This window comes from Anas acuta, chromosome Z, assembly GCF_963932015.1.
Source record: "Anas acuta chromosome Z, bAnaAcu1.1, whole genome shotgun sequence".
Lineage (NCBI taxonomy): Eukaryota > Metazoa > Chordata > Aves > Anseriformes > Anatidae > Anas > Anas acuta.
In genome coordinates this window covers 76,568,867-76,584,341 of record NC_089017.1, presented here as the reverse complement: position 1 = coordinate 76,584,341, position 15,475 = coordinate 76,568,867, and the positions used below count along the sequence as shown (strand labels likewise).

Sequence of the window (15,475 nt, the reverse complement as noted above, 5' to 3'; positions counted from 1 at the left end):
TCAAAAGCACCATTGGTTACGAATGAGTTGGTGTATGGATAATTATATTAAGAGACACTACTTCTTATTTTAAAGTACAAGAGCAAAGTGATTTAGGTGTACTGGCAGCTAAACAAGAACGCAGCCTTCTTTACATGATTCTGATGAAAAACGGTGACATTTAGCAAATGTATACAGGCTCATTTAGGTAAGACAAGAATTAGATTAATCAGACTTCAGCTGTGTGCAAGTGACAAGCCACAATGGGCAAACTTCCCTGTGTCAGCACTCTCAACAATTTGTATAAGCTGACTGTTTGGTCTTCCACTGTTTTATTTTCACTTCTCCTACGTTCAAGATTAATGACAATTTTCCAGCTTCAATAAGATAGCTCTCCTGAAAGATTAATGAAACCTGTATTGAAATAATACTTTCTTAACAGGACCTGAGTGCAGTGGTTTTGCACTGCTTCTACTTGTTTCTCTTTGCTTGCCTTGTGCCAGCAGCCTCTAATAATACCTGGTGTTGTTAACAACCAATAAATAAGATTTACCTTATAGTGTTTATTATCATCAGAGTTAGGCAGATAGTTTTTTTTTTTTTTTTTTTTTTTTAATATTTCTGATTATTTTTGGCTGAAATCTGAACATGCTCTCCAACACCTGGTTCACAGATGCCTGTGCAGAAAGTGTTACTGAAGCTCTGCAGCTTTACCATTTCATCTGTTCTGCACAAGGCTCCTTGCTCGCCTGCAGGACAAATTCTGTTAAATAGTCTGTATTTTCAAACAGGTCTTTACATTTTGTTGATAAATTAGGTACATTTGTAATATCTTCATCTAAATATGACAGCAGAGATGAATATTTGGCAAAATGTAATTTTTAGATCAGTTTTCCTGAAGAAGCATCATTTCATATCCTGGTAAATATGGTGATAAATTTATGAACTTGTATGGATCTTTATATATTACATTTTGATGATTAATACAGTATAGAACTATTTAATGTGTGTTTAACAGATTAAAAAATGAGTTATCTATCTGACAGATTTTGAACAGTATTCAGTGGGGAATAATAACTGAAGTTTTTCATGGTGTTCCTCTGGGGTTGGCACTTAGACTGGTATATTATTTCACCAATGGATTAAATACACAGTCATTCATATTTACATCTGCATGTGGCACAAGACATGAAGAAATGCTTACTCATACAGATTGATCTGTTCAGTCACTAAATAGGATTCCCTGTTAAAAAAGAAAAAAAAAAAAAGAAAACAAGTCTTACTGCAGCCAGCTCAAGCTGAATGTGGGGCCACATGATGAAAGCCATGCCTTCCCCACACTAAACTGCAGATGACTCTGGTGGCTTTACCAGGCACTCCTGACCATAAGACAGCATGGCATGATGCACAGCACGGTCCTTGAATGTGCGAGCCCAAGGCAGAGGGCTGATATTAACACTGCACGGGGCATTTGTGGAACTGCCCCTTATGAATGCAGGGACTAAGCAACTCAGGTGGTGCAGGAAAAGCGCTTCAGAACTGTCCAGAGCTCAGTATTTTAAAGAAGGGAGCCCTGTCACTGAGCTTTCAATAACGCCTTCCAATAACGAACTTCCAATAGTTATAGAAACCACAGCAATACTTAAACTGTGTGAGCTAAGCCTTGCTCATAAAACAAAACAATAGCAAAAGTCCAAGCCCGTGCTTAGTATGCTGTCTGTAGTAACTTATTTGCTAATTGTGACCATTCTGAAATCAATAAACACCCAGGAAAAGTGTCTTTACAGGTAGCACCAAGATGCACACAAATTGCTGAGCTTCATGTTCAGCAACAGCAGTGCTGTGAAACAAAGGATATGTGTCAAACAGAATACACAAGTGAAATTTGGCTTTGCGTAACTTCTTTTTGGCCACTATTGAGGTTTGAGCATCAACGTTGCGTCCCATTACAACTTCCAGCTGCACAGCGCAGTGTGCTTTACCTTCTGTTTTCCTCCTACCAAGTATTGTGCTGCCACTGACCACCGTTCACTCATCAGGGCACCACTTGGTGTGCACGTACGTGTAAAAGCGACATTCTCCAACGGAATGCTGAAGGTGGAGAAAATCGAGGAACTTGCTAAAGGCCTGTGTTGGTTGAGGAGGAAGACGGAAGCACTTGTGAAGTGCTTTGGCTTGTGAAACATGGGCATGCAGAGAAGGTGTGAAAGGGGACTGGTTGGCTGGTATTGTTTGTTCTTGTAACTAAACAGGGCAATGGGAAATATCCTGCATACCGATGAGGATTTTAAAAACCAGAAATATCCTACATACCTACATTTGCTAACTTTTGGACGTTTCATTTTGTAATGTTAATAATCATTGAGAACATTTCTACAATACATGTATGTTGGAGAGAAGACTGAAACTAGCTGAAATAGGTAAGAAGGACTTATAAATGACAGATTTTTTTTTTCCCCAACTACACAACATAATAGCAAATAACTGTACAGAATAACTTGGATTAAGTAGAGAACCCCTCTATCAGACCAAAACAACGCTTTTCTTGCTTTCATTTCTGTCACTAGTATACTATATATATATAGTATATATACACATATACATAAATAGGTATGAATATTCTGAAATTGCTTTTTCATAACCATCAGAATTCTTTTCCCATGGTTTTCTGAGTCACAATTATTTTAGGTTCCCAATTACCTACCAAATTCATAATTAAAGAAAACTTTAATATTGCCGACATATTTTGCATTCCTTACAAAGTATGTGAATAGCATTTCTTTCATCATGCCCTGCAACAGGGAATACTGAAGTTTATTGCTAGTTCATCTTACACAGAACAAAGGCTTTTTGGGTGTTGCTTTTTTACTTTTACTGAAGAAAAATAAAAAGGGCACAAACAGAAACAAATCCAATATGAGCTGACCCTTTATTCTATTAGGGTAGGCTGTTCTGCATGTATATATGAAAATAATAATCCGTCATTAATAAACTCTGAACATTTGTAATGAAGGTCTGGTTCCAAGACCAACCCAGTCTGAGCATCTTCAGTAGATTAATTGCTGTGAGATCATATATCTCAGCTGCAGAAAGGCTAAATGGAAGTTTTAATGTGCTGCAAGCCAGCTGCATCAATGTAACTTATTCCCTCTAGTCAAGCAACATCAATTTCAGAAGCAGCTATTATCCACACCCTTTCTTTTAAGGTTCCTTTTTTTAATATTATAAATTGCTACTACAGAAGAATTGGAAACGTTGCTAATTAGTACCTTCCTTTTGAAGGCTAAGATTTTGAATTATTCTTGATCTTTTACTGAATCCATTAGGAAAAAAAAAAAAAAAAAAAAAAAGGATCAGTTGTCCTCATTCTAGGGCAGCATTTCCTTCTCTTCCCTGGAAAGGGGAAGAGAAAAACTTCCCTTGGAAGCGTATCTTCTCAGACCTACTCTTAAACAATTTTGTTACTCAATCTCTACCAAGACGCACGTCAAGAAGTATGGTCATTGCTATATAAATGTGCAGAAAGAGCACTCCAGAATTTGCATCTCTTTGAGATCCCCAACCTCACACAGCACAATTATACAGTTCAGCTGCTGCAGGAGCCTCGATACCTTTAAAGAACAGCACAGGATTTTCTCTTTTTCTTAATTAATTAAAAGGACCATCTGATAGAATATGTAGCACACAATCCCAAATTAGGTTAGAGGATTAGTTTAGAGGATTTATCATGTGTAGTTTGCATGTATTCATAGAATGGAGAACAAAATTCTCATATTAAATGGGCTGTAATTTTTAAGGAGATCCATGCTTAGTGTCAGAATCTGATGCCCAGTACATACTTAAACTGTCTTGTCTAATCCTTAGTAAATTCCCTTGCCAACATAGCTAGATTTGTACCACTACTTCCACCAGCATCTTGAGTGAAGGCAATCCCAGGCATGTTACCAAGACAATTTTATGCATTGCCAGCATCCTGGATTTATCAAACCACTGCGAACCCGAACCAGCCTGAGTTAGAGCAGAGCCAGTGATACCATAAATTATGCTGCAGGTGCATGTGGCCCTCCACAGCATCATCGGCCTGGGGAGCAGAAGGATGTCCTGATGGTTTTACAGGTCCAGTCAGTGATACCAACTGGAGTCCTGTATAAAACCTGAGTACTTCAACCAGTCTCCTTGAAGTAGTCAGTGCACAAACTAACACGACCGTGAGTGCCACAGTGCTTCTTTGTGTGATCTTTTCTAACAAACTAGCAAAAACTAGAGAAATTACAATATACCAATTCTGAAATCAGAAGGTATACCTACCTTACGTTTTTAATTTCCAAAATGTAATTTCAATTTTTACAAGACAAACAAATAAAAACGGAGAGAATATTTTTTTTTTCACTGTGTTCTTCCTTACTGACAGGTAAAATATCAGTTTTATTAAAAGACAAGAAAATATGTAGGTATACACTTTTTAAAAGGTAAAACTGTTGTAGTATCCAACTCAGTTTAACAGCAGAGGCTCTACCTTTTGAGACCAAAGTGAGATATGGCATGAGACTTCTGACAAAGATTCCCAGGCCAGAAAAAGCAAAGTTTTACCTAGTGCAAATGATACAGCACCTCCTGAGGTGGTCAAATGCATCCAGAGCTGTCTGAAAACTAGAAGGCAATGCTAGATAAATTTTGCCTGAAAAAAAAAATGCACTGAATGAACACATCTGATTTCCAGGTTCAACTAGAGGAAAGTATTGATGTCATGGGTGATAAAAACATGTAGGGCTGTGAAATTTGTACTTCTTAGTTGTCAAAAAACTGTTAGCTAACTGTCAATGGTCAGCCATCATGATTTAACTAATGGTAACTGGTTTTGGAAGCTAACAGTTTAAATGATTTAAGTAAAGAGCTGATTTGCCTCTACCATAGTTTCCAGAGTTGCTAATAAAGCCTTCATCTGTTCTCCTGGAAAAATAAACATGTTTGTAGATATCTCTTGAAGAAACTGTGGTAGCTTTTTAAAAGTTTCTAGTTCTCTAAAGTACATATCTACTAACCAATCTGCAGAAAATGTACTTTCCATCTTACAGTAATCACGAGCCCTTACTGGAAGTCTACTTGAACAAGCTACCTCTCTGAGAATTGAAGGGAAGGGTGAAAACAGATTATAAACTGAACAAAAATTTAGCAGCATTTTGTTAAATAAAATCAACCACAGTTCTCTCTGCTGACTGCAGTAATCTTGTTCAGTGCGTTCATAGAATCTTTCAATTTTCTCTTCTGGATGAACAATGTTCAAAAGTTCTTGTTTTACTGGTAGGGATTGAACATAATCCAGTGGCAATTTTCCATCGGAGTCCCTCTGCTGTAGAAGGACTGGTCCTGCAAGAAAAATACAAATATTAATAATAATGGCATGTTCCAGCTGGCAGCTGATCAAGATTATTTTTTTTTGCCAGAAACTAGGAGTCTGTTTAAACTCATTTTTGTTATGTTGGTACAACTGATGAGCTAGACATTTGTAACCAGAGAAGGGCAATGAAGCTGGTGAGGGGCCTGGAGAACAAGTCTTAGAAGGAGCGGCTGAGGGAGCTGGGCTTGTTCAGCCTGGAGAAAAGGAGGCTCAGGGGCAACCTTATCGCTCTCTACAGATACCTTAAAGGAGGCTGTAGTGAGGTGGGGGTTGGTCTATTCTCCCAGGTGCCCAGTCATGGGATGAGAGGGAATGGGCTAAAGCTGCACCAGGGGAGGTTTAGGTTGGATATTAGGAAGAACTCCTTTACTGAAAGGGTTGTGAAGCATTGAGATGGGCTGCCCAGGAAAGTGGTGGAGTCACCATCCCTGGAGGTCTTTAAAAGACGTTTAGATGTAGAGCTTAGTGATGTGGTTTAGTGGAGGACTTGTCAGTGTTAGGTCAAAGGTTGGACTCTGTGATCTTGGGGGTCTCTTCCAACCTAGACGATTCTGTGATTCTGAACACAACCTAGAACATGCAGAGAGAACATTTGTAACAGTTTCTTTATGACATAGTTTTAATTTTCTTCCTGGTTTTGCTATGTTGAAAGTGAAGGATTATTATACAGAAATGTGAATTAAATTCAAATATAACTTACCCTAAAATTTCAAGTAGCAATACATATAATATGTAAAAAATTTGTCTTATTACCAATGTACAATTTCACTAGGAAATTTACAGGCTGGCTTATTTACTGAAACTGTCTCAAAATTAAAGGCAATGTATTATGCTGGTCTTTGTTTTACCTTTTTGGATGGCGTGGTTAACCTTGTCCTAAGCTACGCATCAAGATAAACTACTGAGGTAGGAATCCTAGTCTTCCTCAACTGAGCTAGAAAATTTAGTCCTAGCAGATTGCTGCAAAAAATAATTACTACAATAATTGGATTTAAAGTAATTAAGTGGGACATGTTTTTCTTATTCAGAGAATAATAAAATATTTCTTTTAATACTACATTCTTTCAATATTTCCTGTTTATTAGTACAATGGAGCTATTAATCCTTAAACAGCTTACAGATGTCCTGATAAGTTTAAGAAAGGCCACACCAGTAAGAAAAAAATGAAGAGGGATGAAACACTACAGGTGGTGTTTTTCAAAGGTGAAAACAATATAAATCTTCACATGTAAATTCGGGTTACTATGCAAAAGAAATGACAAAATTTCATATCTTTAATATGTTTTCAGAAATATATTTTAATTACAAAAGATTACTAATTGCAAGACTTTACCATTATTAGAGCTTCTAACTTCCCTATGATTGAAGCTATATTGTTTTACTCCCTCACTATGTAAAATAATTAAGTTCTGCAAGCTGAGGACCTTTCTGCAGAAAGGGAAGAAGTTATTGCAGAGCTGTACTCTTCAGTTATTGAGCAGAGTAAATCCAGACTGAATGGGTAAGACGTTTTCTAACATAGTCTTGTCAGCTACTTGACAGGCCAAAACCCGGAGTGTGACAAAGGCAAAGATAAGGGTACATGCAGCCTTATAGTTGCCAGAAAACTTTGATGAATGCAAGTGCAAGTAGAGCTCTTCCCGTAGGACAACAGGATCATCCACTACCTATTCTTCACAATAGCTGAGGAAAAATGCACATCTGTCAGTGCAGTGCCATTTCCAATTGAGGAGCTGGGCTTACTACAATATTGGCTATTGCATCACTTAGACCGATGGAAGTGAGCCCAGGTATTGGCTTGGCATGTCAGATGTGTGGTTCAGTAGATATATAAAACACCTGGGAGCCCCAGAACTGAAGCTCGGCAAACACAGAGAGGTGAAACTGCAGAGGAATGAATGTATCGATTACGAGCCAGTGCTTGTACAACAGACAGAGACAGCCTTTAGGGGGCAGGAGAAGACTGTAAATACACAGGGTCTTACGCCAAGAATGAAATAAAATTTTGTTTCTCTAGCTTAATTAAGTAATAGGCCATCTAAATACAGTGCATTCTTTTACCTTCAGGCTACAAGCAGAATGATTTTTATTGAAAAAATCTGGACTCAGCATACAACACAGAGATTAAATTGACACTGTAGGTCAAGAGTAAGGATATCGCAAATACCCATTTTAGTAAATAAATTAAAAGAAGGAAGAGTGGATATCCAGGATCATTCTTTGCTGTTGTTTTGTTTTAAAAAGCATGTTAAGTTAATTAGGTTGATAGGGGGTATTTCAACACAAGATACAAGTTCCTTGTCACTTAAAAAACATATTGTTCAAAACATTTATCATGTGTCTGCCTAAGGGGCAATATATCTTTTTTTAGAAACTAAGGCGCCCCTCCCACTATTATCCCTAAACAGCAGTTATCACAATTACAATATAGATTCCTTTCTTAAACTAATTACCAAGCTAATTGTGTTCTTCAAAGACCATCACATTAATTTTCATAAATGCTGAACAAATTTAAATTGAAATACATGATTATATAGAGATTTACTGATCTATTTTTGCATTACAGTAAAAATAGATCAAAACAAAAGAAAAACCTTAGCTTTACTTGGTGAATAGGTAATATTTATCTTTAATTAGTTTGGAGGATATAGTTACAATGCATAGGTGTAAAATGCAGAATAAAAACATTATCATATTGGAAACAAAAGTGAAAATCCTGGCTAATTCCATATTCAGCTGATCAAGATAAGTGTGAGAACAGTAATATTTTTATTTTGACCAAAACAGCTTGGCTTAAAAATGTTTTAAAGTAAATATTTTATAATTAAATGTTATTTTATGCAACCATTAATAAAAGCACCACAAACTTTGTATGGACTCAGGATAATTTCCCTAAACCAGTTTAGCATATATGCACTCACCCCCATGCTGAAGTAGCAGCTTGCCAATTTCTACATGTCCATTTGACAGTGCATCATGCAAAGGAGTCACCCCGTCCACTTGACTGAGCAGGTCTACCTCTGGACAACGTTGCAAAATTTCACGGACACACACTGTGCTGCCATGGTTACAGGCTTCATGCAAAGGCGTCCAGCCAGCATAGTCTGAATTATAAATCAAGGGAAGTTTTAAAACAGCAGAAGTAGTACTAAAATGCTAATAATGTAATTCATTAGACAGCAAAACAGTTGACTTTTTAGCATTCGTTACGGTGACAGTGGCAACTTGTGATTTCAAAATAAGAACTTTTATTGAAAAACATTTGATAAAAAATGTCATTTAAAAAAATTGATAGGAAACATGATATTAAAGCACACTTCAGTTAAAATTAACCTTTCAGCAATGTTTGCTATGAAGTCCTGATTTTCATTAGTTAGAAATAGTAAAGGCAGGTTTTGTATCATAAATATAAACTTAATTAGCAAAAGGATGTTTAACAGTTCCTTATCTGGCTTAATTTCTTAGTTCTGTAGATAAAATGAATAACTTACCTTTAACATTAATGTCTGTTCCAGGGTAAGAGAGAAGCTGAATCAATCTCTCCACTTTGTTTCTTATGCAAGCTTCATGCAGGGCTGTCTCTCCTACCATAAAAAATTAATAGATTACACTAGACTAGGCGAGATAGCAACTAAAGAAAATAATCAAAGTGCCTGGAACTAGGAGACCTGGCTATATGCCAGAAAATTCAATAATGAGTAAGATTTTCCTTTATCCTGTTTAACCATCTTTTAAGAAAATTCAAAAAAAAAAAAAAAAAAAAAACCCACAGCGCTTCTGTTCCACCAGAGATCCAGCAATGAAATTGTATTGCAAATGGTTTAACACAGGAATTATCTCCCCCCAGTTCAAGGTTTAAAGCTTCAATCACACTATAAAAGCACCAAGTGATCACAGAACACCAAAAATACTGGGTTTTGAAGCAATAAAACTTTAGAGTGCAGTTGCCCTCCCTTAAATTTATTCATGAACCTACGTTAAAATGTATGGTTCTTTTTACACAGCATTTATAGCTTAATTCAAATGAATGTTTCTGGCTAAGCACGAGTGCCTCTACACACTCAAGTATAATTCAGAACTTCAAATCCGTTAACAGATGGTTTGCTGTTTCTCAATAGGCTGTCTGACTTGGCTACAGTAGCAAAGGAAGGGGGAAAAGAGGGAGAAATACATGAAGGGGTCCTAATAACAATAATAATAATAATAATTACAAAAAAGAAAATCCTCTGAAAAAAAAAATACCAAGCCTTAGTATCATGTAAAACTGAAGTGTGAAAAATTGAACAGCAAGCAACTGAGAACTGCTGCTTATATGTAAAGACACCATTAGTCTCTGCATGATAAAAACTTCAGACCCATTCTGAACACTGTTTTGCTTTCAAGTAAATGATTAGGTTTGAACAAGAGCCAGAGAAAAATCTTGATGCCAGGTGAAAGATGATGCAACAAACATCTTAGAAACGAAGAATATCTCTGGCTAAATCTCTTCAGCGTTTGCAGTAAGATTAACATAGTGTATTTTGTTATATTAATACCTTCACTATGTAAATCTGTCAGCTCCATACTCATTCTTTCAACAGTAGATACTACTTACAATTTTGGCAGGGAAAGAACAGAAAAAAAAAAAAGCATTTTTTCCCGTAGTCCTTCAGCTCACTTTTCTTTGTAGAAGTCAGCATGTAATAATTCACATCAATTTTACTTGCAAAAGCAATAAAGAGAAAGCGAACCAATTTTAAAAATGCATGGTCTGGCTCTGTTACTGAAGCTCTCTTAAATCCCAAAAGAGGGTGAGGTGTTTTTTTTGTACTTCAGTGTTTGTGATACAATTCTGATTATAATTTTTTGAACAATCCTAGGTTCAATTTGCTAGTTTTTCCTAAGCCTTCTCTTGGGTGTCATGATTAACAGTTGTGTTTTAAGTGATATAGGTAAATTTCTGATGATGAAGATAATAAAAAGTAGTTCCAGCAAGTAATTCTGTTGAGTTAAAGCCTCATGTAAAGTACAGTTTATTGCATTTGTGTAATAAGTAGGAACTGAATGAATTACTGCAGTGCTGTTTTATTCCTTAGGTACTTGGGTTCCAGTATAGCTAAGACAAAAGCCAAATGCCTTTCATAGTCTGGGCTGAATGCCTGGAAGAAAACAGTCCATATGCTTAACACAGCTATGTAACATAGCATACTCCTCAGTCTTTGTTCACAAAATGTCTAGGACTGAAAGAGATGAAGACTGAATTATACTTTCAAATCAGAAGACGTTGATCCTACCAAGCACAGGTTGAGGTGGATTAGCAAAGTAAGGCGGGCAAGCCTGGAATGAGCTCACACAAGCTGTACACTGTATTTAATATATGGGAGGGGGAGGGGAATGAAGAAGGCAGCTTTATTCCACCTTATATACAATTCTTCCTCTCAAACAGACACTGAAAAAAAAGAAACGTGAACCATAAGAAAATAATTCTTGGGCATAAGCCATCATTTTAGTTGAACATTCATAAGGTCAAGATTTTTAAACCTGAAACAGCTGATTCCAACCATATGAAGTTCTTAACATAAATTAGATACATAGAATACCTTTAGCATTTCTCCTGTAAAAACGCGCCTCTTCAGCCGAAATGTACCAATTCTCTTTGGTGTCTGAAGTCCCAACTTTCTCATTTGCTCTACGCTTCCTTGTACAGCGCTTACTAAACATTAAGTCACTGAAAAGAGAGCAAAGGAGACACATCTAAAATCACTCTTATTTTTTTGGATAGTGTGTATGTACTTAACGACTTTAAAATGTGTACAGACGTCATACTTAGATCTACCAATTTCAGTTATTTCTAAAATGTCTTAAATATGCAATTTATATGTCACTTAATTATAACTGTATATAAAACAGCAACAAAATTAAATTACCCACAATTAAACTTTTTTAAAAGGTAATTCTGTGAATGGTTCAACTTCTCTATGTATCCTTTATTTTTAATATTGGGAAAATATTATTACATCAGTCTGCATGTATGCAGAGATGGAAGATGGGGAGAAAAGGGAAACCCCACACCAGAGGTGTTACAGGTTTAAAATGGAGATTTATGTCAGTTGTAGTAATTTGTAGACAACAAAACAGGTCATATAAAGTTCAAAAAATGTGTCAGGTCAGAAGCTGTCCCCCAAAGCAGAATAAAACTGGTGATGTTATAGGTATTACTTACGGTAGATCAGGCAGCACTTTGACTTGGTTCTGCTTATCACCACTTAGCATCTGTAATGCCCTTTGAGACTCAGGGCATGGCCGATGCCCTATTTTCTTTTTCTTTGCTTTATGCATCTTTCTTGTGTCACACATCCCTACCTCTCTCAAGGCAGGCAAATAGGAACAGACCTGTTGCAAAAGTAACATTTTCAGCGAGTTTGTGTAAAGTACATTAGAAGTCTTTTTCTGTTGCACTTCATGTACAAGCAGTCATTCACCACCCACAGGGTACTGAATCTCAGTTTTTTAAAATATGGTCCCTAAGTGACATTTGCACATATAGGTTGTTTAAAGTCAGCTCTGCGATCTTTATTTTAATATTGTTGTAATTCACAACAACTCATATGCTAGCCTCAGAGGTGAGTGAGGTATGTCTGAGCCAGGAGGTGGGATATTTTTTTTTTGTAGCCAAGAACATTTTCATCTCTTTAACTGGATATAAGATTAAAGAAAAGCAAATCGATTCTCACTTACTTAATGGAAGTATTTATAAGCTTTCTTCCCCCACATCAGGGAGCAAAACCCAGGGAGCAACTTAGCAAAGAAATACTCCCCTCCTTCATCCCTTCTAAGCTAAGGGTTGGACATAAGCCTTTGGACATTGTGAAAGCAATAAGCTAGTCAGTTAGCTGTTCAGTGTTCTTTCATTATTGGGATAGCATTGTAGGTATTTTGGCTCATTTTTGGCAATACAGAGCTTCCAACCCACATCTAACCCTCTTTTCAGAAAGTCGTGCAAGGTTTTGCAGTTTGGCAAAACCATCGTCCAGTGACGGGACTCACTGAATGATTACAGTCATTATACCTGATCAAAGAATATTAAAGAAGGCTTTGAGTATGTAACACATCGCTGAAGATTCTGCAAGCAACGTGCAATGGACAGACTCACTGTACAGTTACTTGCAGAGAGTAGGACAGCACTACTTGAACCCATAGGAAAGTGAGTCTAGCTGATAAGATGATGTATGAGAAGAGCAAACAAAATTGGACCGTGGTCAGTGTTTATCGTATGGAGCAAGAAAGAAAGAATGCTAAGGAAAGCCATAGAAACCCATGAACTTCAGGCTCTACTAACATTTTTTAAAGTTGTTGCACAGAGTGATCAGTAGTCATGGCAATACTAAAAATAGTGATTGCTGCTACATATGTGTTGGCAACATATGTTAAATATTAGATCTAGTTGGTTTATTTTTGAAATTCTGTCAGTCTTTTGTTCAAGCTCTCTTTAAACACAATGTTTTAATAAACAATGATCTCTGTTCACAATAAACTTCTGTAAAGTTTGAGAAAACTTATGTATGGAAAAAAATATTAAGTTTGACTTTGTTTTTCTTTAACTCTACCTGTCAACTTTAAGTCTTAACACTTACGAATTCCATATTCTAGTTAGACTTTAGCACTGAAGTTACTGAAATGTGGTTCTAAGTTAGGTCTTGTCATTGCTGTGTGATCTTCCTGATGTGTGCATATCCTGACAGCGACTGTAGTTTTGAGTTTCATTATACATTTCCTCATCAGCTATCACAGTTTTTGATTTGAAGGCAAAAAAAGATTCGCAAGCAGAAGAAAGTTTTTGAGAGGAGAAATTCAGAGGAAGATGCTGTGGTTCAGAATCGTAAAGTCTTGTATCTTACAAATGCTTGGACACAGTAGAATAACAGACTGTTTCCTCTTCAGAAATCTGAGGGAAAATATATTCATGGAAAACCATGCAGTATTTTGCATTTTCCTTAATTACAGACATAATATTGCAAAAAAGTATTCACATCAAAGATTATTTTAAAAAGCTTTCTTTTTGACTTTCCATGTTAGCTGCGCATAGACAGATTAATTAACTTGAAGAGGCGTTGTGAATTCCCTGATCAGAAAAACTTCACTGTTGTTTTCAACCTTGCTCTCAGACAGATAGAAATATAAATGCAGTAGACATTCTACAGGTGAAGAGCATACATGTAATGACCAAGACCTTACACCACAGAAGACAGGTATTTTCCAAGACTTTAGTCAATCTAATTATATGTTAAGTACTTAAGTATGCTATGTTACTAAGGAGCGTAAGAGTTACTTACTATTTTCTGAAGAGAAAGAGGTTCTGTAGAAATAGTTACATTACTCTGTAAACACAGTTTTTTAAAAACTGCTTCTGCCACAAACATCTGAAGCCAGAGGGATGGTATGGTACAAATGAACGTTTGTAAATCATGTACTGAAAAATCTGGATAAAAACAAAGGAAATAAAAAGAGCTCTACTATTGTAGCTACTGTAAGTTATTCTCTATTAGAATTGCTAAAATAGTCAAATTAAAAAAGATTTTATCCATCATCTGATAACAAGACCAGCTTCTCAGACAACGATCATCAAACTTTAAAAGGCAAAGCACCACTTCTTACAATGTTAAACACTTTAAAAAAATGCTCTGAATACAACCTTATGAAAGCTCTAGATTGATTTTGAGAATGAAATTTTTCATTTGATGAAATTATGCAAGTAATCACCTTTAAAATTTCATGTGATATAATACAAACACAATTCAGGTAATATGTATGTAACACAAACAAAGAAATCTGATTCAGTAATGCAGGGGGACCTACAAATTCTACAATTGACCTTAACCAAATTTCAATACTATTCAGATGTATCCGTCTTCAGGCTTAGCTCTGGCCTACCACATTGTTTTTATTTGTTTGTTTGGGGTTTTGTTTGTTTGTTTTGTATTGGTTTTTAGAGGAGATGGAATTGATGATTTTTCTTAAGGTTATATTTGCATTTTGATTCTAGCAGCAGAATTTCATCAAAATAGCACCTGAAACAGGTGGAAAGCAAGGTCTGCCAAGGTCTTTACTGTATGGAGATAGTATTCTGCTCTGCTGAGAAATGCTCACACAGTAACTGATATATAGACACAATCAAAACAAGAATATTTAAGTACAGATGTCTTCTACTCCAAGATTGACAGAAAAATTGTTATGGTTTTTCACACTTTAAGTCCTGTGGACTGAAGAGCGCTCCAGCAATCACCAATTAGTCAAATGATCTTTATTCTTTATAGCCAGACTATGAATAGGAATGACTAATGTCATTCCTATGAATGGTCTGAATGGATGAAGAAGCATATAAAAATTATTATAAAAATAAAATCCTCTGGAGAGGCAACAGGAGATACTAAAAGCTCCACTGATTTACATCATACTACAAAGTTCCAACTTTTTTTGGTTTGTTTGTTGTTGTTTTTGTTAAATCTGAAGCAGGTTACAATGGTTCTTATCATTCACTTTCCATAGGAAAGACCAAGACCAGAATCGAACTATTTGACTAGAGATATGGATTTTTATTTTTGTTTGTTTGTTTTTGTTTTTCACTACAGGTCTTCTCAAGTGCCTAACCAACACCTTTCTCTACAGAAAATTATGATTGAATATGATTGAAACTGGGATATACTTAGAGGTATAAAAGCTGAGGTACAGTTTTCCGATGACTACGACAAAAGGAAAAAAAATGGTAGGAATGAAGTTTGAACATGAAACTAACAACGTTCAGTCTTTTCTTGAGATTATTTTTTTTAGTTTAGTTGAGTTCCTCATCCCCAGTTGCTGAAACAACCAGTAACACAGCTGATGTTGAATGACAATGGTCTGAGCCATATCATTTCTCTATATCTAGTACATTGAATCAAAGAGGAGCGATAGTTATATAATATTCATAGGAGCAGTTGAATCCCATCCCACCCCATTAATTTCCTTTAACTCTAAGGATTTGGAATGAAACATTGCAATGTTTCTATTTGATGTCTGTAAGGACCAAAATTTCAGGGTAGCTTGTGGACTTCCTGCTGAAATGCCTTTAACAAGTAAGAT

At 36.1% G+C, this 15,475-nt stretch overlaps 1 protein-coding gene across 3 annotated transcripts in view; it reads right to left on the bottom strand.

Annotated features, from left to right (window-relative positions):
* Positions 1-569: 569 nt before the first annotated feature.
* SLF1 (SMC5-SMC6 complex localization factor 1) overlaps positions 570-15,475 on the bottom strand; it is a 41,179-nt gene continuing 26,273 nt past the window's right edge. For all 3 annotated transcript variants that reach the window (XM_068667716.1, XM_068667717.1, XM_068667719.1), the window contains 6 exons: positions 13,690-13,835; positions 11,580-11,749; positions 10,957-11,084; positions 8,869-8,961; positions 8,299-8,481; positions 570-5,346 (listed from right to left, as the gene is read on the bottom strand). In XM_068667716.1, coding sequence (XP_068523817.1) covers positions 4,862-5,346; positions 8,299-8,481; positions 8,869-8,961; positions 10,957-11,084; positions 11,580-11,749; positions 13,690-13,835 — 1,205 coding nt within the window. In that variant the 3' untranslated portion in view covers positions 570-4,861. The remainder of the gene's footprint in view (positions 5,347-8,298; positions 8,482-8,868; positions 8,962-10,956; positions 11,085-11,579; positions 11,750-13,689; positions 13,836-15,475) is intronic.